Consider the following 21,692-nt stretch of genomic DNA (forward strand, 5'->3'; position numbering starts at 1 on the left):
AATTGTGAGATTAAAGTCAGAATTCGGAGATTAAAGTCAGAATTCGGAGATTAAAGTCAGAATTCGGAGATTAAAGTCAGAATTCTGACTTTTTTCTCATATCATACTGAAAGAAAATTTAAAAATCAGTTAACTTTTACATTTTTTTCCATTGGCCCTAATCCTCTTCCGTGCATAACAGAATACTATCATATATAATTAGTTCATCCTACAGTAGGGAGAACATCTGAGGAGAAGGCATCCTCCATTTGTCAGTAGCTTTTGGTGGATCTACTGTGGAAACAGAAACCTGATGAAATGAAGCAAACTTTTGAAGCACATCTGCTCTGAAAGCAGATGGTGGAAAAGGAGCCCTTATGGCTGAGACTGCAGGAGCCACCAGTGAAATCTGGAGAAACAAATGGAGACTGTGGAACATTTACTGGCCTCCTAAACCACAGCAAAGAGGAAAGTTAGTCCAGCAAATTACTGGACGAGATCAAAGCCAATCCAAACGATGTGGCTGCTGGTGGGAAATCATTTAGAGGACACATTTCAAGTCACACTACAGCTGCTGCTGATGTGTTAGAGCTGGTTCATCTCTTAATGAGGTTTTTTTTAAGCTAACTGCTAGCAAACAAACAAAAACAAAAAAAAAAAAACTCGACTTTATCAGGTTTTAAAATTTTAGCAACAAAACTGTTATGAATATTTCTTAATTAAATAAAGAAAAATGAAGCATATTTCGAAAGTATTCAACCTTCTAACACTATTTATATCCAGTAATTTAATGTTTGTAATGAATTTTATTTAAATTTAGTCAGTTATCCAGTGAGGCTCGCGCCCAGCGGGATGATAGCGAGCACTTCCAACGAGCTAAACTTTCTACCTCAAACTTCATGTCGCATTAAATGATAGAATGGGTTTCCTTACCTTGCTCCGGCCATTTTTCACATTGTAAACGAGGCGGACACAAAGAAGAAACTTTGCTCTGCTTCGGAGGTTAGTTAGTTGCTTTTTTGTGCGGTAGCTGCTAGTGAGCGGTGAGAACAGGACGGTCCTCCTGCCTGCCTGCTGAATCCGATATGAAGTCTCCGCCTCTCCACGTGAATCATGGTTGGGATGGGGGGGTCACCCGGTCTGTACCCCCCACAGACAGACAGACAGACAGACCCATCCAAACTGGCCTCCTTCCTCTCCGCTTTATCCCTGCCTGCCTGTCCGACGGACCTCCTTGTGACTCACCTCCTCGGCGGGACATTAGCCTGCTTTATTTTAATAAAGCTACGGATAATATTGTCCCGTCACAAATATCAGACACTTAGATATCTAAAAAAACAAAAACAAAAAAATGTTTATTTGCACTTTTACATAATTTCTGTTATAAACTCTGTATAGAGATTAAAAACGGGTTCATTTAATGATGATATATATATATATATGTAAAAAAAGGGGGCTTTGCAACCCTGACTTCCATGGGCGGTTCTACACAGGGGCCAACGGGGTGGATCATAAATCTGATCATAAATACCTTTCCTGACCACACATTTAAAAAAAGAATTCCTTATTTAATCTCAAATTTTCTAATTCACCTTGCATTTTCCAGTACTTATTGGTTTAACTGGTTTTCAGTGAGCACAGAGACCAGTAGGATCACAAGAAAGGTAAATGGAGAGAATAAAGTAAGAAAAAAAGAACACGAAAAAAAGATATCATATATTTGATTAGGAAAGTTATTTAAAATCTGAATCATTTTGGGGTTTTTTTCAATATTGATTTTGAAATTGGATTTGAAATTACTTGCAGTATTTAATAACTGATTAATAAATACAATTTGCAGTTTCTCTTTGATAATTCAATTTAAAATGTACAATTGGAAAATGCGTTTCAAATGGGATTTCTATGTATATGATACAAATGTTAAATTTGAAATGGCTGATTTTCTTTTTCAGTGACTCTCCTAATCCTCCACAGTAACTTATTTTTAAAGGTGAAAAGTATAAACTTCTGATGGTTTCTATCACAATCCTGACTCAAAATATTACAAAAAGGTTCCTGCTTGACCAGAAAACAGAAATTAACCCGTTAATTAAAATTTACTTACTGATGATTAATAGACTCTGGCAAGGTTCATATCATAAAAATATGCTCCTAATCTTGACAGGATGGTTGAATGAAACCATCCAATACAACAATTTTAATAGTTAAATAATATTATAGGAATTTATTAGTTCAAGCTATACAAAAGTCTAGATTCAACTGAATTTGAATTATATATAATAGTCATCTTAACAACATTCTAAAATTGGCATTATCTTTTTTTAAATGTAAAATATTAAAGTTTTAGTCCCCTAACCTCCTTATTAAGCTAGCTGTGCTTTACAGGCTCTACTGGTGTTTTTGCCATGTTGTCTATTTCTTACCTGCTCGAAAACATAATTTTTACAGGATTTTGTGGCCAATTCTCGCTTCCTTTTATACTCTCTATCCCTCTACTCCTTCTTTCATGTACATCATCTCTCCTGCTCCAAGCTATGAATGGAGGGCTCTTAACTTGTCCTGTGCCTCCTAAACAGAGAGGAGGGGGTGAGGTGGTGTGTCTGCTTTTTCCTAATCCCTGCTGTTCAGTCTGTGGGGGATTCAGCAAAGCAGAGACCCGAATTAAATACACGACCTCTATTTATTCTTTTTTTTTATTATTAAGTGCAACCAGAACAGAGCTATTGGTTCTACCCAGTATGTAACACATGAGAACAGGTCAGCAGCCATACCAGGTCACCCTGAACTTTCCCACCTCTTCTGATGGCCAGTCTGTGCCTAGCCTGTGCTTATATAGTTCTTTATTAAGTCCAAGGACTTCAAAGTACTTTGCAATAAAGCACATTTAATCATTCACCCAAGCACATGCTGATGGTAACCCAAAAACAGAAGTGATTGACTGGTGACTGGTTTAATAATGCACAAAGCAATAAATAGTTTATCAGTCCTGGAACAGAAAAGGCTGCAACTTATTCTGCAAATGATAAAATTACATTTTGAAAGATGATGTACATATGTACTCGACTTAATTTTGACAAATCATGATTTTGTTTCACATACCTACGACGACATTTTGACTAATAATAATCCAATAACAGATACAGTGCCTAATGAAACTATTTAGCCACTTTGAGCTTTTAGACCTTTGCCACATTTCAAGGTTTCAAACATAGAAGATATAAAAGATATAAAATTGTAATCCTTTTTGAAGAATAATCAACAAGTGAGACTGACTCACTCTACTTGCTCTCCGGATGCAGAAAATAAAAGTTATTTTCAGCAGACAATGACTAAAAATGTCCAAAAAATAATAGCGGGTATTATACATACAAAACCTATAGAAAAACAGTTTCCATTGAGTACACTGCTGTATTTTATTAATGTTTTTAATTTATTTTTGATATGTACCATGCCTTAGCTAATGCTTTTAGTTTATGATTAGTTTTCACATGCTGAATGCAAAGACAATTTAAAGTTAAGACATGACTTGAATATCACTTAAAAACAGGCTGTGTATAATATTTTTAGCCCGGCAATATCATAGATAGCTAACACGTCAGAAAGTGCGATTAAAATATATTGGAAACTTCCAGTTGGTCTGGACTTTCCTAATTCCAATATTTGGGATATCTGAGGGTAAATAGAAAACATTAATGCCTATGGTTGTTGTAATAAATAAACTTAAATACATAATCGGTCAAACTCACAGATTAATCTTGTGTTCAATTTTCAGGTTGTGAAGGCAAACCTGGTTGGTAACACTTCATACTTCTCTACCAGTGCAATCTCGTTGAATTTATATTGGGATACAAACGGTGTATCCAGTCTGATGAGGGAGATTTCATTTTCCCATTTATGATCCATCTAAGCAAGTTCTTTATGGCATGAAATCCTTTGCTTTTGCTATTAACAATCTCTCACGGCTCATTAAGCTTTGGTACATTCGTCTCTATCAAAAGCCCAATGCCAGCATCCAATTGTGAAATTGTAATAGCATCCAAATATTGTCATTTGTCAGTATTTTACTGACAGGGAACGCCAATCTTTGAGACAGGACTTGCTTCTTGTGTGTAGACCGCTGGGAGCTCTCTGAAGATGTTTTCAGCTCAGAAACCTCCAGTCCGATAGTGACTAAACACCAGCGTCTCCTAACCCATGGCGAACAGCAGAATATCAGCCTTTGTGCCGTTTATGTTCAGCTGGTTCATGAGTGTGCTGGTGGTGAGGGTGGCTGTACTCCTGGGATCTAAGAAGGCATAACACCTTATTACCTTTCTTGGATGACTTTGTGTGTTAGAGTACAGTCATAGTACCGGGGATTGCAAGTCCTGTCCTGGTGAAACACAGGACACATATGCACTGCTTATGGATCCCTTATGGTGGGGTGTTTTATGTGGCATTTATCACAGGTACGACTGCCTCTACATTCCTTTATCATGTGGAAAAGTATTCAAAACATGCTCCTTTTCCTTTTAAGAATTAATTTTATATTCTTGATGAGAACTCCTTTGCAATTTTAGGCATGAGTCTGCTAACAGTAGAGATAGGAGATATCCAGAGCTGATATAAATATTACAATGCTGCTCTCTTTGATTTTGGCCTTTTTTGGTATCTTATTCATATTTATTCCTCTCATTACAGGACTTTGTGTCAGATTTCTCCACTCAGTGGATCGTTCACCAAATCATTAAATGTGGCTCTGAAGCCTCTTTGCGCTTGTAGCTCACAGGCTGTATATTTCTTTTTCTCCGAGCTTATGAGGACAGTCCATTATTATATACATATTTTTATAAAAATCAAAAAAAATTTGGCTGTCCACCCCAGGCAGCAAAACATAAAGGATGTCAGGAGAGAAACTATACAGTAAGGGTGGGCAATTCCAGTTCCTGAGGGTTGGTATCCTGCAACTTTTAGATCCATCCGGGGTCCAACACCCCTGATTCAAATAGCTGAGTTACCTTCTCAGTATGCAGTCATTTCCTCCAGAGTCCTCTCAGTAATCTATTTACTTGATTCAGGTGTGCTGAACTAAAAGCACATCTAAAAGTTGCAGGGCACGGCCCTCTGAAACTGGAATTGCCCACCTCTGCTATACAGTTATGTAGCTTGTAAACAGGTTATGACTTATTTTAGACTGACTCAATGAGACTCTCTAGCTCATTTTGTTCAGTGAAAGCTGTTTTAAGATGCAGACAGCAGGTGACTGATGACACTGAGAGCTTGTATGAGTCACAGCTTTATAGTCAAAGATGAATTGAAGTAAAAAAATCGAATGCTCAGAAGAATTATCTCAACTAGATTATTCTATGTTGAACAGTGATTCCTGTGTTCCTAAATTCTACTTTGTATAATCATAATTGAATTCACCTGTCACCATCCTGGTATTCCCCACTCTCACAGAGTCGCGCAGTACAAATGCCTGTAATATAATGTAATTAGTACAAAAATGTAATCAATATATGTATATAACATATACATCATCAATTTAGGACTTTTTGCACATCTCAGATAGTGTGTTTATTCCTAATGTCTGACTATAGTATTATTATTCTCCATTAACACACATATTTTGTTGTGATGGATTTGTATATGTTATATTACATGTTGTATAGACTCCATGGACTTTATATTGAATATGAAATGTGATGTGCCTATTTTTCTTATCATAAATCACAGTAATGTACTGATGCTAGGAAACAGCAAGCGTGTGTTGAAGTGATTAATTTATCTTTATCTTAAAAGTTGCCCTGAAAATAAGAACATCATCGCTGTTTGATGCTGTAGTGCACATATTGTTTACAACCGGTCTAACTAGGGAGTACCAATATGGCGGCCGGTGACTTCATAGCACCCTGTACTACCAATGGGCTATCAGCAATCCAGTAAATAAATAGAGATAAGTGGTTCATACTGTATGAAATCTGAACCTGTAAACAAGCAGACAGAGACATCTGCTGGACAAACACAATATCTTAACAATCAATCAACAAAATGCATATTTGAAACAAAACATTTTATTATCCACAATTACTATCAGCTCCATCTAGGTCTATGGAAATGTTTCCAAGAAAAAAACAAACAAACAAAAACAAGATCTAATAAAAGCTAGTAATTCACATTGAGTATTATTAAATTGTGTTGTTTTTTTTTTATCCCCCCTCTGGCACAGAGTAGACTATTTATTCATTATTGTACATCTTATCACAGTGAACCCTTTAAGTGCTTTTCTCACATAAATGAGGACAAACATACAAATTGTGGGAGATGAGATTTTCGATACGTTCATTTTGTCAACTCATATTATACGAGGTCTGCCTCTTAAGTATTATAAAAAATATTGTAAACATTTATATTAATTGCACAACATACATTCAAATACATACTGCACTGTACAGCGAAGGTGTTGTTATCCAGTAGCACCATGTATAGCAAACTAAACAAACTATATGGAATCTTCTAAAGTGTGGTATCATCAGTACAAAGGAGTAGCATCATAGTCACTAGAGTCACTTTGTTTTCAATGGTTGAATATTACTGTGTTCTAATGGGTGTGAGGCAGTGGTTAGTGTAGGCCTATTCCAGGTTTAGATGGTTGAATGGTTGTAAAGAAAGTCGGATCACATCTTACACATGTGATGGGGATAACACTTTGTAAAGACATTCAGTGTTAAGATCTACTATAACACAAGATTATGGAGAGAAGTTTGATACAGTTGGCTGTCAGGAAAGTTCACATCACTTCCATGTGCAAACACGTCGTCATCTGAAATACAATGTTCAGTTTCTCTGCATGTGCTGCAGAGACATAACGAGGCCATGATGTTTTGTGTAGCAGCAGAGTTGACACGTAGCTCATCATGCTTCCATCCAGTCCCGTTTTCCACAAAAGAAAGCAGATTAAAGCGATTTTCTTTATATTATCTACAAATACTACTGTTGCACTGATTGGCTTCTGGACGCCAAACTGACCACATTGCCCAGATGTTGATCTCTAAAGCCCGGGGTAAACACATTTAAATGGTTATGTTTTCCAGTGTAGATAAATTAAAAGTCGATTTTTTCTTTTTCAGTCTTAGTGTCTCATCCACACGAAGGCCACAAAGAGCAGCTCTCCCAAAAAACTAAAGCCAGTTTAGAGATGAACAGTATCTCAGGTTATGGTTCAGTGAAGTGTGGTCAAGGTCCTCAGGTTGGTATGTGGTCTTCATTCTCCGTCCTCTGCTGGAGGAGGCTGCTATGGTGGGTTTGGGGCAGCGGGTATTTAACCAACCCATCCCTCCCAGATCTGCCCCCTGCAAAACCAAGGAAAAAAAGCCCACCAAGTTAAAAATGTAACTTCAGACACTCACTTAAAAGCATTACTCCAGTTCTTTACACAAACACTGTAAAAAAACAAAACATGAAAAGGCAATAACAGAACTGAAAACTACGTTACAAGAAGTTTCTCCCGCATTGCATGTTATTGACTCAAAAGGACAAGTAGAGAAAAATACGTTGCAGCTTTGCAATGTAGGTAATGAGAGCAACTGTTAATGAATGAGAACAAAACTAAAGGAAAAGACAAGCTGCTGGGTCATCTGATCAAGCTAAACAGAATCTGGGTAGGAGGCGAAAGGAGCAGATCTTGGCAGACTACAAATAGCAGATGGGTTATGACAAACTCACAGCGATTTGGAGGAAGACTTCTTCATTTTTGGCCTCTTTCGACGATGAACTGGCCTGAGGCATGCACAGCATGTACACACGCGTAGGCCAAATGCACGTGCATGGAAACAAACAGGTATACACACACACACACACACACACACACAGCATACACAGGTGTTCACACACAGATGCATGCACACACACACACCAGAGATGAGTCATTAAGCGTAATTACAAAACAGGACCAGCAGAAATTGCAAAGCAGGCTAGCATGTCGCCTTTCTGTGGGTTTAAATCACTCAAATGCAACAATAAACATGGAAGCTTACAACTACTTTAGGGCTACTTTTCTTAGAGTCCAGAAAGTCTTCTGAAACTTTTAATAGGTTGTCATATTACAGCCTCAGGATCTTATGAGATGGATTAGAATTGGTCAAACCTGAACACTCTGGACACTAGAATCAGCTATTGCTCTATATTTAGGAAGGCAACCCTCTACAGCCATCTGTAGTCTCTAACAAGTAATGCCCTGTATCTAGATATTGTTTAATCAAGTCTGAATAATTTCCTTGTTCCTGTTGATTGGAACCATCACCACAGCATGATGCTGCCAACATCATGTATAGGTTAAAGCTAGTTTTAACCAAGGCAAATGGGAAAAAATTATTGAAAATTAATCTAAACACACCAACTCTCCCTCATTTTTGCTGCTCTCCTTACATAGCTATGCTGTAACTGCAAACAGGGCAATTCTTTTTTTCTTGGAACAATAATGCAACTTTCTTCATGCCATTCTTTCTTTCATAGCAGACTTACAGGATAAATGGTCGTTCTTTAGAAAGATTCCCCCCCCAGGCTTCTGCAGGACCTCCAGTGCGACTGTATGTTGGCTGAATTTTTGGTTATAGTCCTTTCTGTATCATTCTTCTTCAACCTTACCTTTATACATTTCTTAGTGTTGGGCTATCAATTTAAATCCCAAAAGCAGAGTAACATGAAATAAATGCAAATAAAGAAAAAAAAATGCAAAAAAAAGTGTAAGGGGTGTGATAACTTTGTGAGACACTGTGAACAGAGCTTCACTGTGAAGACAGAAGCCTCCCTGATTTAATATGGAAACTTTCATTCCATTTGGAGGGTTTGTGAAAGTAATTATCTGTGAGCTGCTGGGAGGAAGACATACCTGTACTCACTGAAGTGGTTCCTCTCCTTTCCTCCTGGAGGGAAATTAAAGGGACATTAATCTCAGTCTGAAATGACTCTGGAAAAATCAATACATCACGTTTAGCTGAGATTTTACTCACCCTTTTCAGGGTTGCATTGCTTGTGCCCCTTGCAGCTCCGTAAGGCCATGAGCTGTTGATGCATTGAATTGAGAGCGTTGCGATCAAGAGTGCTGACAGCGTTTATCAGCTGCAGGAAAGGTAAGGACAAAAATGTCAACAAACTCTTTGTGAACTCTGGAAAATCTCAGAAAGGCTCTTCCCCCCCATGGACAAAGGAATGTACTGTGACACATATTGTAGGCTTATTCTATAGTTTTCATTGTTGAGGTATTTATACCTCCTGTTATGAACGTGGCTGTGCAAACAACAAACCTGGTAAGGATCAGTACTGAGGTCAAAATATTCCATGAAACCGGTGGCAAATTCACAGAACAGGAAGTTGTGTGTGTCATTGATGGTCCTCAGGCACCAGTATGTGTTGTTGTTGGCACTGGTGCATGCACAGAACGGACCCACTAAGGAAGGGAGGAGTGGTTTTAGAAAACAAGAGCTCTTTATAGAAAGGGTGCATAATATTGTTTTATCTTATCTTTTGTTGAAAATAACTCCAGGGTAGAAAATTAATTCCAAAATACTTTATTTATCAAACAACTTTCTCTAGGATTGCATCTTCCCTTACTTGTCCAGAAGGGGGCAGTCTGCCAGTGATGGTTGTCATGGGTGAAGCAGGTAAGACCAGGCATGCTGCAGGTGTCATTGTTCTGCAGTCGCTTTAGAAATTTTCGCAGTTTTTTTCTGCGCTTCTGTTCCTTCTGCAGCCACTGTGTTTTCTGCTTGGATGGCACTCTGACAGAAAAAAAAAGGTTTTCAAAGTGTCTGGAATAAAGAAAAGGCTTAAAAGTCTACCCAAGTTTTACCTGAGGGAGTGTTCAACATTTAGCAGGTAAGCCTCCTTGTTCTTGGGAAGGTAACTAAGGACACAAAATGAAGTTGTCACATTTGGTGAATCTCTGAGGTGGTTTCATTTTGTGGTAGAGCATTTCTCACCTGGGAGGGCTACACTGACATTCCTCTGGCCGCACCTTTTTCAGGTGACCTTTCACCTCACGCAAGTTCTTGATTTTGGTCTGCAAAGTTTCAATCTAAATGCAGCAAGAACAACTAGAGAGTCACCCGAGGCACGCTGTATGTCAGACAGGCTTTAAAGGTGTAGTCATTAATCAGAGTTTAGGTAAATATGAGAGTACCTCATGCTCAATGTGCAGTTTGTGGTCTTTCCATGCTTGCAGGGACTTATAAAGCCCCCCATCACACTTAACTGTGTCATTCAAAAGAATGGAACATCTGCAGACACACAAAATACAGAAGTATTCATAGATGTATAATATGACAAAACTGCAATACAAAAGCGAATGTATTTTTACAATAGTGGAAGCTAAACGTTGAAGCAGAAACAGCATGACCATTTACATGTTTTGATAATATATTTTTTTCTCTGTTTAAAAAAACATGTTAAAACAGTTTTGGGCCATCACCGGTCCACAGCTGGCCCATGTATGGCCACCTCTGGCAAATCAGAACTGGGCCACAAAATGGCTTTCATTTTTTGTTACATGTGGGTTGAGTGGGGAGTGGCGGCCCGGTGGTTAGGGCATAGAGCTTGAAATCCTGAGGTTCTGAATTAAAGCCCCACTCCCACATACTGCCACTCTAGGTCCCTAAGCAAAACACTTGACCCCCACACTGCTCCCCCCGTACCATTTAATATATGGGTTAAATGCAGAGGTAAGTTTCTCAAATGCAAAGTCAATAAAGTTCAATTACATTCAATTACTGTTGAATGTATGCGTGCTGAGTGGCCAAGACCAACTTTGCTACGTGGATTCATTAGCGTTTCCTTCATGCACTGGTGTCCAAAATGATAAAGGCTGTCTGGATTTAGCACAGCCTCCTTTTCTATGCAAGTCAATTCTTATAGTTGAGCTAGGGACCATAACTTGATGTGTTCAGGTGCCATCCAGAGAATATGTGAAATGCCATAGTTTAGGGCAGTGGTGGGCAATGCCAGCTCCTGGGGGCCAATATCCTGCAAAATTTAGATGTGCCTTTGGTTTATCAAATCAAGTAAATAGATAATTAAGAGGACTCTGGAGGAACTGACTGCATACTGAGGAGGTAACACAACCCTTTGATTCAGGTGAGTTGGGTCTCAGATGGATCTAACAGTTGCAGGATACTGGCCCCCAGAAACTGGAATCACCCATCCCTGGTTTAGGGTGATGCAAAGGAATCCTTCCAAACTTAAGACTTGAAGCTTATTCCTTAAGATAAATCCAAATCTCAGTAGAAACAGGGAAAAACCTATGGATGCTGGGTTTGGAAATGTTGAAAGTCTGATGGAAATCTTGCAGTCAATTCAATAGTCTTTATTCTGGTGTAAATATACGCAGATAACGATGTTTACAATGACTAATTCTAGCTACACTAACAGACGCTGCTAATATACAATGCTGAAGGCATTCTAAAAAACAAACTATAATTATTTAGTCTCTGTGTTAAATTAATAGTTAAATCCTGTTTTCAAAGCAACAGCACATGCAGCCTGATTCTAACTCTGTTCTAATCTAAATATTTAATGAACATTCACAGCTGGAAGCTTAGAAAGAAATGTTTGCTCTGTTCAGTAATGGTGTTTAAAGAAAAAATGGTGCCGGCAGGTCAGATGCTTCATGAAATAAAACACAAATGTCTGATCTTTTCATCTGAGCATCGGGATTTAATCCTCCCAGTAAACACTTCCTCCAGCATAGAGAAAATCTGACTTCCTTTCAGTTGACACATACATCTTCAAAGCTTCTTTTTTCACCAACATTTGCAGAGCTTACTGTCATATTTTTTCTAAGGAACATGCAATAGTTGCGTATGTGACAGATGCAGCTTGAATATTTGCATTTCCTCCTCCCACACACCTGTAAGTGACTTTCAAAGCAGCAGGTGGTGTGAGCTTGTCACGGCTGGTAGGTTTGGCTGCGAGTCCCATTCCACTGAATTCTTCACCATCTTCTGCGAGGCCTGCGCCTCTCCACCTGTCCCTGGTCCAGCTGCTGTTCCTGGACCCCAGGGGCCTGTAGCCGTCCTCCAGGTCCACGGCATACAGATCTCCATCCAACTCAAATGATACAGAGCGAGCCCAGCGCTTCCTGGTCACAGCCTTACTGGACTTTATCTCTGCATAATATGAAACAGATTCATCTAATTTAGATGGTTTTAACATGATTGATCAGAGTCTACCCATCACATAATCTACATATGTAGATTATGTGATGGGTATGTGTATGTATTATATGCCCTACATATATAGTCAATATATACCTTATTGACTTGGCCCTTAATATGTAATGTTAAGTACTTGCTCAGCTGTGCCACTTGGTGGCAGCACTGACACATGTCTTTTGGGTCATAAAAAATCAGTTTATTTCTGCATGACACTGCTGATCCTCTTTTCCCTTCAGGTATGTAGAACATGGATCTTTCTGGTACTAATAAGTTTGTAATAGTTAATATCTATTGGGACGACAGATTACGAACTCACTCTTTTTGCTTAGGAGTCTCTTGTTCTTCTGGACAGATGGTTTGAACCCGGCATCGTCACAGTTGCAGTCATCAAAGTTAGAATTAAAAGACAGTGTGGATGGACTACTGGCCATCAGAGCCTGCATGCGTGGGGCGAACAGACTCGCCATGCCTTTACACTTGTACAGCCTCAGCTTGCCAGTCGGATCCTCCACACACTGCCACTTCTGAAACAAACCCAAAAGGAAAAATATATCCAATGATACAGGACCGAATACGTTTCAGATTATGAGCAAACCCAAAGATCCTTAAAAGACTAATCTTCAGACGCTGTTGCAAACCTGAGCTTACAGTGCATATCACAGTAACCGCACAGGTGCCAAATTTTTATCCTGCGATGGCAACACATGATTTCTTTATGGTGTTAGTTGAATAGCCTCCCCCCTCTGGGCATATACAGGTCGTATACCTGTCCTGGCTGCTGGCATGAAGTCTGGTACTCTGCTTTCTGGCACAGGTCCTTCACCCTCTGGTATTTTGGCAGGAAGTTCTCCTCCTGGGCCATTTCCTTCCCGTCAGCTCTCTTGTGTGGAAGCTTCCTGAAAGAACAGACAGAACATTGACAGGGAGTTAGATGCTGGCAGAATGCAGCGCCTCGAATAGAGAACTTGTCTTACAAAAGGTCAATCAATAAAACATACCCTCTCTCCACCAGGAAGGAGTCTCTCCAGGTTTTTCCTTTTCTGTTCAACTGGAACCTGAGGAATCGGCAAAAGACCACCATGATATTTGCAGCAAACAAACATGTCTGTCATCTCAAAATGCCATGCTTCGTCAAACGATAATGATGCTGTACCTCTAGATATGAAATATGAACTTTACTACAACAAAGTTTTTACTTTATTCTTTTATAAATTGTTTTTTTTTTTATAAAAAGTTACTGATACCAGCTGATAAGTTTAAATCTAAAAAGCTCAAATTTTTAAGATGGCTAAATGCACAATAAAATAAACTAACATGACAGGAAAGAGAAAAGAAGAAAAATTGTTAAAGTTAAATATTGAACCAAATATATTATCTAGAAATCAGAGCTACAGAGAGACAATATTAACCTGGTAGGTTCTCGCTTAATGCCTTAAAGCCATATTTTGTAAAAAGTCTTTTCTGGCTCTACTAAGTTATTTCCTGCAGAGGCACAAAGCTATTGATCTCACAAACCACATTTTAATTAGAAGGGAGGCGTTGCATTTTCAGTTTGTCACAATACATTTCTTAGCAATTGCCAAAAGGACTTTTGTGAGCTTTAGTAAGAAGTTTAAGAGGTGAGTAAAAATGTAAGCCTATTGATAGAATGTCTCACACTCCAGCAGTTTACTACAAAGCATTTTGTGTCTCTAAAAAATCCAGTTCAATCCCATTTGATGGGAAGGGATGTAATACCTCCCTTTTTTTAAGAGTTGCTGGGGAACTGTCTATGCAGTGTGCTCACCTGTTTATTGGTCGATCTGTGGCCAGCAGTTTGAGGATGGACTTGCCATCCATTTCAGCAGGAATATCAACACCGGCCATCTCCAGCAAAGTAGGTGCAAGATCAATGTTCAACACGATGTGAGGGTTTCTGCCAAGACACAGCAATACTTCTCACATAGACTTTGACTGAATGTGATTATCATCATGTCAATTTTCTTCTTACAAAAGACATGCATCTCCAGAGAATCCCCACCTCTTTGAAATCTTTCAAAATTTACAACATTGAAACCCACAAATGTATGTGTGTTTATTGGAGTCGTATCTGATAATCCAAAATAAAAAAGTGCATAAACATGAGATGCAAGAAAAGACTACAGCGGTGTCCAAAGTATCCTGCATGTTTTTTCGCTCTGGTTACCAAACTTGAATGAAATGACGATTTAGGTGCGTTAAATCAGCAGGTTTCTTCTGAATTTCCAGATATGCTTAGGAGGAAGTTGGACCAGCTGTTTGCAAACCACCACAAAAAAACTACTCAGAAAGAAAAAGAAGATGAGCCATTTGAAAGGGATGCATTGGAGAATCAACAACTCAGACACCAGCCCTTGGAGACTTAAGCTGGACACTGGTGGACAGCATGCTTTAGTGTGGTGTAGATCGTTATTTAACCCTAAAGTAAAAAAAAAACCCTAATAGAGGGCTCCTCAGTTGTGACCCTTGAGGTCCAGTCCTGTGCAGATTTTAGATGTGGCTCTGCTTCCTCATCTGAATTAAATCACTGAATTACATCCTCCGTATGCACTGAGTCCTGCTGATGACCTGATTAAGATAACTCAGGTATATTGAATTAGAGACACATCTAAAAGGTGACGGACATCAGACCTCAAGCATTGGAACTGTGGATGCCTGATCTAACAGCTGTAGGTCTTTCTCCAATGTTCTTTAAAAAACATGTAAACCTCAGTAAGTATGTAAAGGAGAGTAATTATAAACAGCAACTATCAAGTCTTGTCAAATACTGTATATCAGATTTTGATCTAGACTTTGACTAGGCCATGATTCCATACCAGATGAATACACTATTGGTGTGTTTGAATTCAGTGGCTGCTTAAATCTGAGCTGGCTGATTATATCATAGCGCGGCGCCATTCGAATCCAAAGATTCCTTCATGTATGGCCGGCAAATGTAGCCTTTTTTCCCCTGCTTTGAAGGACAGGTCCTCTGAATCCTTATTAGACTAGCGTATCCCGTAATTAATTGCAGGTCAAAGCAGGCCTGCTACTCCATGCTCAGAGTTTTCCTCTGAGCATGGAGCAGCAGGCCTGCTGTAGGGAAATGGCAACTAACAGTAGTAAAAAGTTTCATATGAAAAAAGGATGTGAATGGACTGATTTTAGAATAATCTAAATATATTTTTTAAATGGTTAGAAAGTCAGATGTGTCATAGGTAACTTTTTGTTATATATTTTTTTTATAGGGAAAGTGGCCGCCTAGTGGTAAGGGCATAGAGCTTGGAATCCTAAGATTCTAAGTTTGAGCCCTACTCCCACAGACCACCCTTAACCCCTATTGCTCCTGAGGCCATGGCAGACCACAGCTCCCTTTTCCGTCACACTTATCCCAAAGGGGGTCATGAGGGGTGCTGGTGCCTATCTCCATTTATCTACAGGCGAGAGGCGGGGTACACCCTGCACAGGTCGCCAGTCTAGGCAGACCGGGTGCTTTGGACAATGCAGCTGGTGGATCTGAAAACACTGATTAATTTAAACCAGCCTTGAGCGCTGGTGTCCTGCAGGTTTTAGAAGTTTCCCTGCTTCAGCACTGCAGGTTTCGTTAATTGCCTATTAATCAGCAATCAATGCATATCAGCTGTGCTGAAGCAGGCAAACCTCTAAAACCTGAGGAACTGCAGCCCTAGAGGACTGATTTAGGGCAGGCCTGCTCTAAACCATTTTGGAATAATGTTTAGCTTTGTTTTCCTGTCGAAGTTGATATGCAGAGCTATTTATCTCCTGCTATAGAACTTTGCATATAGATTACAAAGTAAGTTTTTAGTCCCATGTGACCAAAGCACCTTGTTCTACCCTGTTTTTCCTACAGTGGTTGTGGTGAGCTGCAAACGTTAGTATTTGAATGTTTGTTTTTTAGCATCCGCTTGTTTCCTTCATCATCAAACCTTATTACAGCAAAGCTTTTCCCCAACTTCTGTCTCTGGCATATCTGCTGTTTTATTTGAAAACATAGAGTAATCCATAATCCATAATTTACAATTATGGATTACTCTACTCCAACTAAAATCCGAACATATCTAGCTTGTTAGTCAGAAAACATTTAGAGAACCATGGAGTATTTTCCTTTACAATTAAACAATACCTATTGTTGGTCGATTAAATAAAAACCTCATACATCAAAGATTGAGGTCTTAAAATAATAAAAAAAAAAGGTTAAGGGTAAAAAGAGTCTAAGTGCTTTTGTAAAGCACTCGGCAACAAATGATAATTTTTTACTGTCAGGAAAATGAGAATGGAAGTGTCTTGTTACTTACATCGTGCCTTGCTCCACATTAGGTCCCCGTATATAGAATGGGACACGGATATCAAACTCATAGGGCATTGATTTGCCCTTAACCAGACCAAACTGACCGATGTGATAGCCGTGGTCGGAGGTGTAAATGAGGTAGGTGTTGTCCAGTTCCCCCGTCTCTACCAACATGTTGTACACCTAAGGGAGACACGACTCATTGAGCAAGGCACACAGGGTAAAAAAGTTACACTCTATGTTTGATAGCTCAAATCTCCTGTGCCAGTTTCAAGGAAAAAGAGATTGAACAATTTACCAAGTGTGTCAGTGAATTCATTATCCCAGTCCCAGTCAGAACAAGAACAGATCTCCCAGGACCCCTGGCTGTCAAATCAGTGGTCTGTGTGTGTGCGTGCTTTAAGCATACAAGCATCTGTCTGCCTGACTACCTTCTCCACACTATCGTCCACGGACAGCAGAGTCTGCATCCTCCTGCGCTGAAGCATGTTAGTAAACTGCATGTGGACAGGCTTCATTGGTCCAGTATAGCGGAGGATCCAGTGTTTGTCTGGGTTAGGGGCGTAGTTGTAGCTCGGGGTTCTGTAGACGAAGAAAAAGGAAGAAAATTCAACAAACAATTTTTCCCCTCAAAGTATAACAGATCATTTTTAAGCAGCATAATTATGGCTAACTGTTAATGCTGTTTTTAAAGCTATCGTACATTATTTACCGTGCTATTGTGCAACTGCAGCATTTTTTCCTGTTTAGAAAGAAAAGTATTTATTCAGGGTTTCAATTTATCTATCTCTATATAAGTAATGTAAAATTCTTAAGTGTTGAAATCATTAGGACTGCAAATTATGATGACATGCTACACTCCATGCTAATGTTTATCAGTTTGGAAATAAAACCCCCCAAGGAGGAAAGTAAGTAAAAATTGATTTTGTTGATTTGTTTCAGAAGTCAAATAGATTGCAAAAGTAAGAGGAGCCGTTTTTTTCTTCTACCCCCTTCGGGTTGAGGGCAGACAGAAATGAATGAAAAATATCAGGAAAGGTCTTGGCAGCTTTAAAAACCCAAGAGAGAGCACATTTATGGAGAAGGAGCAATTAAAAGTTTTTACAAAGACACAAAGGTTGAATTTAGTGAATCCTCTCCACACAAAGGCAGAGTGGTACAGGTTAATGATGCTGGAGGGATTAGACGAAGCAGTACAGCTGCGTGGGGAGGGTGGAACCAGGGAAGGAATAGTAACTACAATCTCATTACTGGCCTTAGATCCATCTCTGGAGGCCAATAGTGGGTTTTGCTATTAGCCAGCAGCACTAGAGAGGCAGTCAGAGTTATAAAGGTCAGAAAAAAACAAAGGCTGAAATGAAAGCGGTATATGCTTTATGCCTGCTTACATAAGCATCTCTCTATCATTACCTATGCATTAAACATGCATCATTTATGCCACTCCTTGATCATAGCTGACAAAACAGTACAAATTAACCATGCTTATTATAATGGTAACACTGATGTGAATAAGACGTGAGCCAAACAAACACTGGCTGTGCATGTAGAAGCCGGTTCCTGCCAACAGTCGACTGTAGGCAGAGGAGGAAGAGATCCAGCTGAGATTATAAAATTTGTGCCATTCTGGGTCAAATGAAAGGAAGCGTGAATGCGGGCATGAGTCATTTTCTATCAAACAGCAGTAAAAAAGTAAAAATGTGTCCTGGATATTTGTCAGCTTTGTCCCAGAGAGATCAAACAAACTCGCCACATATGGGAAAAAAAAGAGCTTTTGTTCAAACAGCATGGAGTTTAATGAATAATCAGAGAAATGCAGCACCTTGCTAAAGCTTTTAAACCCTTTAAAGCTTTTCATTTTCATGCAGTTGCCAAAAACTTTTATGTATTTTTGGAAGATTTCATTTGATGGACCAAAACAAAACAGTAAAGACTTTTGAAGTGGAAGTAAAGCAATGCGTAGTATTAAAATAGGTTTGGAAATGAAAACCTCCTGCAACAAATTTCATTAAGAAGTCACCAAATCACTACGTAATCAGACACGAAGAACAAAGCACTGTCAAAATGGTCAGAAGTCAGCAAAACAACCCTACACTGAGGTACAATAGAACAGTCTAAATCATTTATTCTCAAACTGCTAATAACAAGCAATACCTCAGCTAAGGCTGTTTCCCATGTTACACCATGTCCATCACTGTCCTATTACTATGGAAACAAAACAGAACTAAAGAGTCTCTGGTTTTGCGTGTTTTTGTAATGTTCTTGGTTCTGTTGGTTTTCTCTAAGTTTTTAGTTTCAAGTTCATCCAGGTTTTTCCTTGTTTTCTAGCTTTATCGGTGTGATCTGGATTTAAGTTTCTTAGGTTTTTCTTTGTCTGTCCTCTGCTGCCCCCTTGTGTTTTCTTTTCCCTTGGCTTCCTCATCAGCTCTACTCACACCTGCTCCTTATCAGCTCGTTAGTCCTGCCTTTGTTCAGTCAGCCATAAATACACTCCCTCTGCAGTCCCTCTGTGCTGATTCCTCGTCTTACTTTGTCTCACCCTGGCTCCTTGTGATGGTTTTCCCCTGATGTCTCCATGGTTCTGGTTTGTGTTTTATTTTTATGTTGCATTTTTGGATACCTGTTTTTGTTCAACATTTATAAGTTGGATTTTTGGATTCCTGTTTTTGCTACCTGTGTTATTCCATTAAATATTCAAAGAACACACCCCTGCCTCTCAGCCTCTGCATTTGGGTCCTTATAAAAACCTCCAAACACATCCTGACAGTTTTGAGATAAAGGCTACAAGAACAAACAATTGAATACAAGCACCTCTATGCTTATTAAAAACATCTAGTTTAAACAGTCCTTTAATTTCCATGAAATTCCACATGGAAAAGGTTGATACCTGGATCCCAAGATCCAATATAGCTAACGCTGACCCTAAACACTGATCTAAATGTAAAAGAACTGCTTATTTATGCTGTGTTGCTAAAGGGTGTGCATTCATAAAGCCCAGAGAAATGCATTATTATTTCCCTGTGTTTCTTAATCAACAATAACTGGAGCTTTGATCTACTCTTTATGCTAAAGGAAAGATTGTTGTGCTTAAATTGATTATAGATTAAATTCTGGCCTCATTGTTTAGCTTCTACTGGCTAAATGACTTTTTTGATTGCTCAAATAGTGGATATCAAAATTTTTGTTTTGGATCTTACAAAAGCCAACCCAAGTGCCATTTAGCAAAACTTGCACCAGTTAGAAAACGATGGGTTTAGACAAAAAGCATATTCATGTGTTAGGATGGCCAAGTCAAAAGCCAGAAGAAAAGTTATTCGAAGGTTTAGCAAGACTTGAACAATGAATCGATTAATTTCTCTGCAGTCTGATGAGCTTTTGCTTTTTTTCTAAGTCTTTAGATGTGTCAGGATTTAAGATATAACCCCAAAGATCAGTTATATTACTTCCCTATTATAAAATGCAATCAACATTTAAGGTCTGTCATACAAAATCCTAATAAAATACACTTAAGTTTTAGGTTGCACTATATTAAAATGAGAAAACAACAAAATTGTTGCGTGAATTATCCTAGCCTCATAGTCAGGTTAATGTTTTGACATAAAGAGATTTTCTCACATGTGCTGAGAGGCGTTAGGAAAGGCAGTGCTGTACTGTGGAGCAGAGTCCTCAGGGCCGTGTGGAGCAACATGGCTCAGGACCATCAGGACAGGCCGGTGAGGATACATCCTCTTGGACATCAGGAAGTAGTTGATGCTGTTGTTGGTGATGACATCTGTTAGGTAGTCCTGTGGAACAAGTAATCATTAACTATCAGGCATCCACCAGCCAATAAACATAGAGCTGACATTAGAGCGTACATTACTATGCTGGGTCTCTGTCTTATTGTTTTAAACTAACAATTAGACTAGTTTGATTAATTCACAGTGTGTATTTCATAAATTTATGGAGTAGATCTGGCTATTCAGTACACAGTCAGATAAATGCTGCTATTCTGAATATCATCAAACCCTCCAGTGGATTACCACTCTTAAGACACGGTTGATCCCTTTGCGTCTAAATCTCCGATCCAATTTTTTTCTATGTCATACTGACTGCAGAGACTTCTGCAACGTAGGGTGAGCAGATCCCGATTTGTGGAGTTTTATTTAAATTCTGTCTGTGAGGCCCAAAAATTTAAACAATGTATTACATTTGAGTGGGAAAGATTAATAAAATTAAACAAAAACAAAACATAAAACCACAATAAACAAAAAAACAACAACAGTAAAACAAAACAAAAACAACAACAACAAAAAAAAAACCAGCTGGTGCGGCCATATACCTAAGGCCAACGTCATTGCCAGCCTGCGCAGCTTGCTGTTAAATGTTGTTCATCTGCTACCCGGCTTATGTTGTCCTACCTACTAAAATAGACCGGGGGTCTATCATGATCAGAGTAATGTAAGCCACCTTGCAGAAAATATTGTTGGGTGTTCTCATCCCCATTGACTCAGTGAGCTCTATTGAGTGGCACAACCTCAGAAAATCAGACAGAAAACCACGTTCGCTGTGATCTGGGCTTAAGAATCATGACTCCTTCCTCCAAAGAACACATCTTTGCTGTTTGGGAATTCCGTGGCAGTGGCGTCAATGCAGCTGAACCCAAATCTATGAAGCCCTCCATACCCTCCCCTTGAACCAATCTGAAGTTTAGAGCTGTTGACTGCAGAAACTTGAAGATCCCTTGTCACTATACTTTGTAGCCCTCTGATTACACAGGGCCTAGCACTTCACAGCCCAGTTAAAAAAAAATAAAAAAATTCTAACGACTTGCTGTGAAATATTTAGTTGAAAGGAAATTTATTGGATGGTATTAATGGGTGTTTAGTTTTTTGTCTATATTTTTGACAATAAAGTTCTAAAAGACACAAAAAAAGTTCCCACTGGACACTTGGACATTTTTTATGTAGTATAATGAGACAGAGAGAAAGGTAAGGAAACCTAATCCTTAGACAGTTGATGTATGACTTAAATGACTTCCTGTTGGGACCCATTTCCTGCATACTTGTTAAAGTTCTAATATGCATTTCTGGCATTGATTGTAATAAACTGTGGTGCCTTGCTACTACAGTACGGTACTTAAGGACTTATTGTACCGGTAGTGTTTGTAGAGGCAGTCTACATGCTGGCTGTTGTAGATGTGTTACCATAGAATGGATTACAACACAAGAATTCTATAATTT

General features: G+C 39.0%; 2 protein-coding genes across 9 annotated transcripts in view; both read right to left on the reverse strand.

Annotated features, from left to right (window-relative positions):
* The window catches only part of LOC107093902 (rho GTPase-activating protein 39-like), a 37,615-nt gene extending 36,510 nt beyond the window's left edge, over positions 1–1,105 (reverse strand). For all 5 annotated transcript variants that reach the window (XR_001481638.1, XR_001481636.1, XR_001481635.1 and 2 more), the window contains exon 1: positions 913–1,105. Coding sequence is in view for 1 of the 5 variants with exons in the window: in XM_015389233.1 (XP_015244719.1) it covers positions 913–926 (14 nt within the window). In the remaining 4 variants the exon portion in view is untranslated. The remainder of the gene's footprint in view (positions 1–912) is intronic.
* A 5,452-nt stretch (positions 1,106–6,557) lies between these two features.
* The window catches only part of sulf2 (sulfatase 2), a 56,208-nt gene continuing 41,073 nt past the window's right edge, over positions 6,558–21,692 (reverse strand). For 3 of the 4 annotated variants that reach the window (XM_015389251.1, XM_015389252.1, XM_015389253.1), the window contains 17 exons: positions 20,086–20,255; positions 16,905–17,055; positions 16,481–16,656; positions 13,954–14,082; positions 13,166–13,222; positions 12,934–13,063; positions 12,484–12,691; positions 11,861–12,119; positions 10,139–10,235; positions 9,939–10,033; positions 9,809–9,862; positions 9,571–9,737; positions 9,264–9,406; positions 8,970–9,078; positions 8,849–8,882; positions 7,684–7,737; positions 6,558–7,310 (listed from right to left, as the gene is read on the reverse strand). In XM_015389251.1, the coding sequence (XP_015244737.1) occupies positions 7,280–7,310; positions 7,684–7,737; positions 8,849–8,882; positions 8,970–9,078; positions 9,264–9,406; positions 9,571–9,737; positions 9,809–9,862; positions 9,939–10,033; positions 10,139–10,235; positions 11,861–12,119; positions 12,484–12,691; positions 12,934–13,063; positions 13,166–13,222; positions 13,954–14,082; positions 16,481–16,656; positions 16,905–17,055; positions 20,086–20,255 (2,064 nt within the window). In that variant the 3' untranslated portion in view covers positions 6,558–7,279. The remainder of the gene's footprint in view (positions 7,311–7,683; positions 7,738–8,848; positions 8,883–8,969; positions 9,079–9,263; positions 9,407–9,570; positions 9,738–9,808; positions 9,863–9,938; positions 10,034–10,138; positions 10,236–11,860; positions 12,120–12,483; positions 12,692–12,933; positions 13,064–13,165; positions 13,223–13,953; positions 14,083–16,480; positions 16,657–16,904; positions 17,056–20,085; positions 20,256–21,692) is intronic. The other variant, XM_015389254.1, reaches the window with a different exon arrangement.

This window comes from Cyprinodon variegatus, unplaced genomic scaffold (assembly GCF_000732505.1).
Source record: "Cyprinodon variegatus isolate N-32 unplaced genomic scaffold, C_variegatus-1.0 Scaffold452, whole genome shotgun sequence".
In the NCBI taxonomy this organism is placed as follows: Eukaryota; Metazoa; Chordata; class Actinopteri; order Cyprinodontiformes; family Cyprinodontidae; genus Cyprinodon; species Cyprinodon variegatus.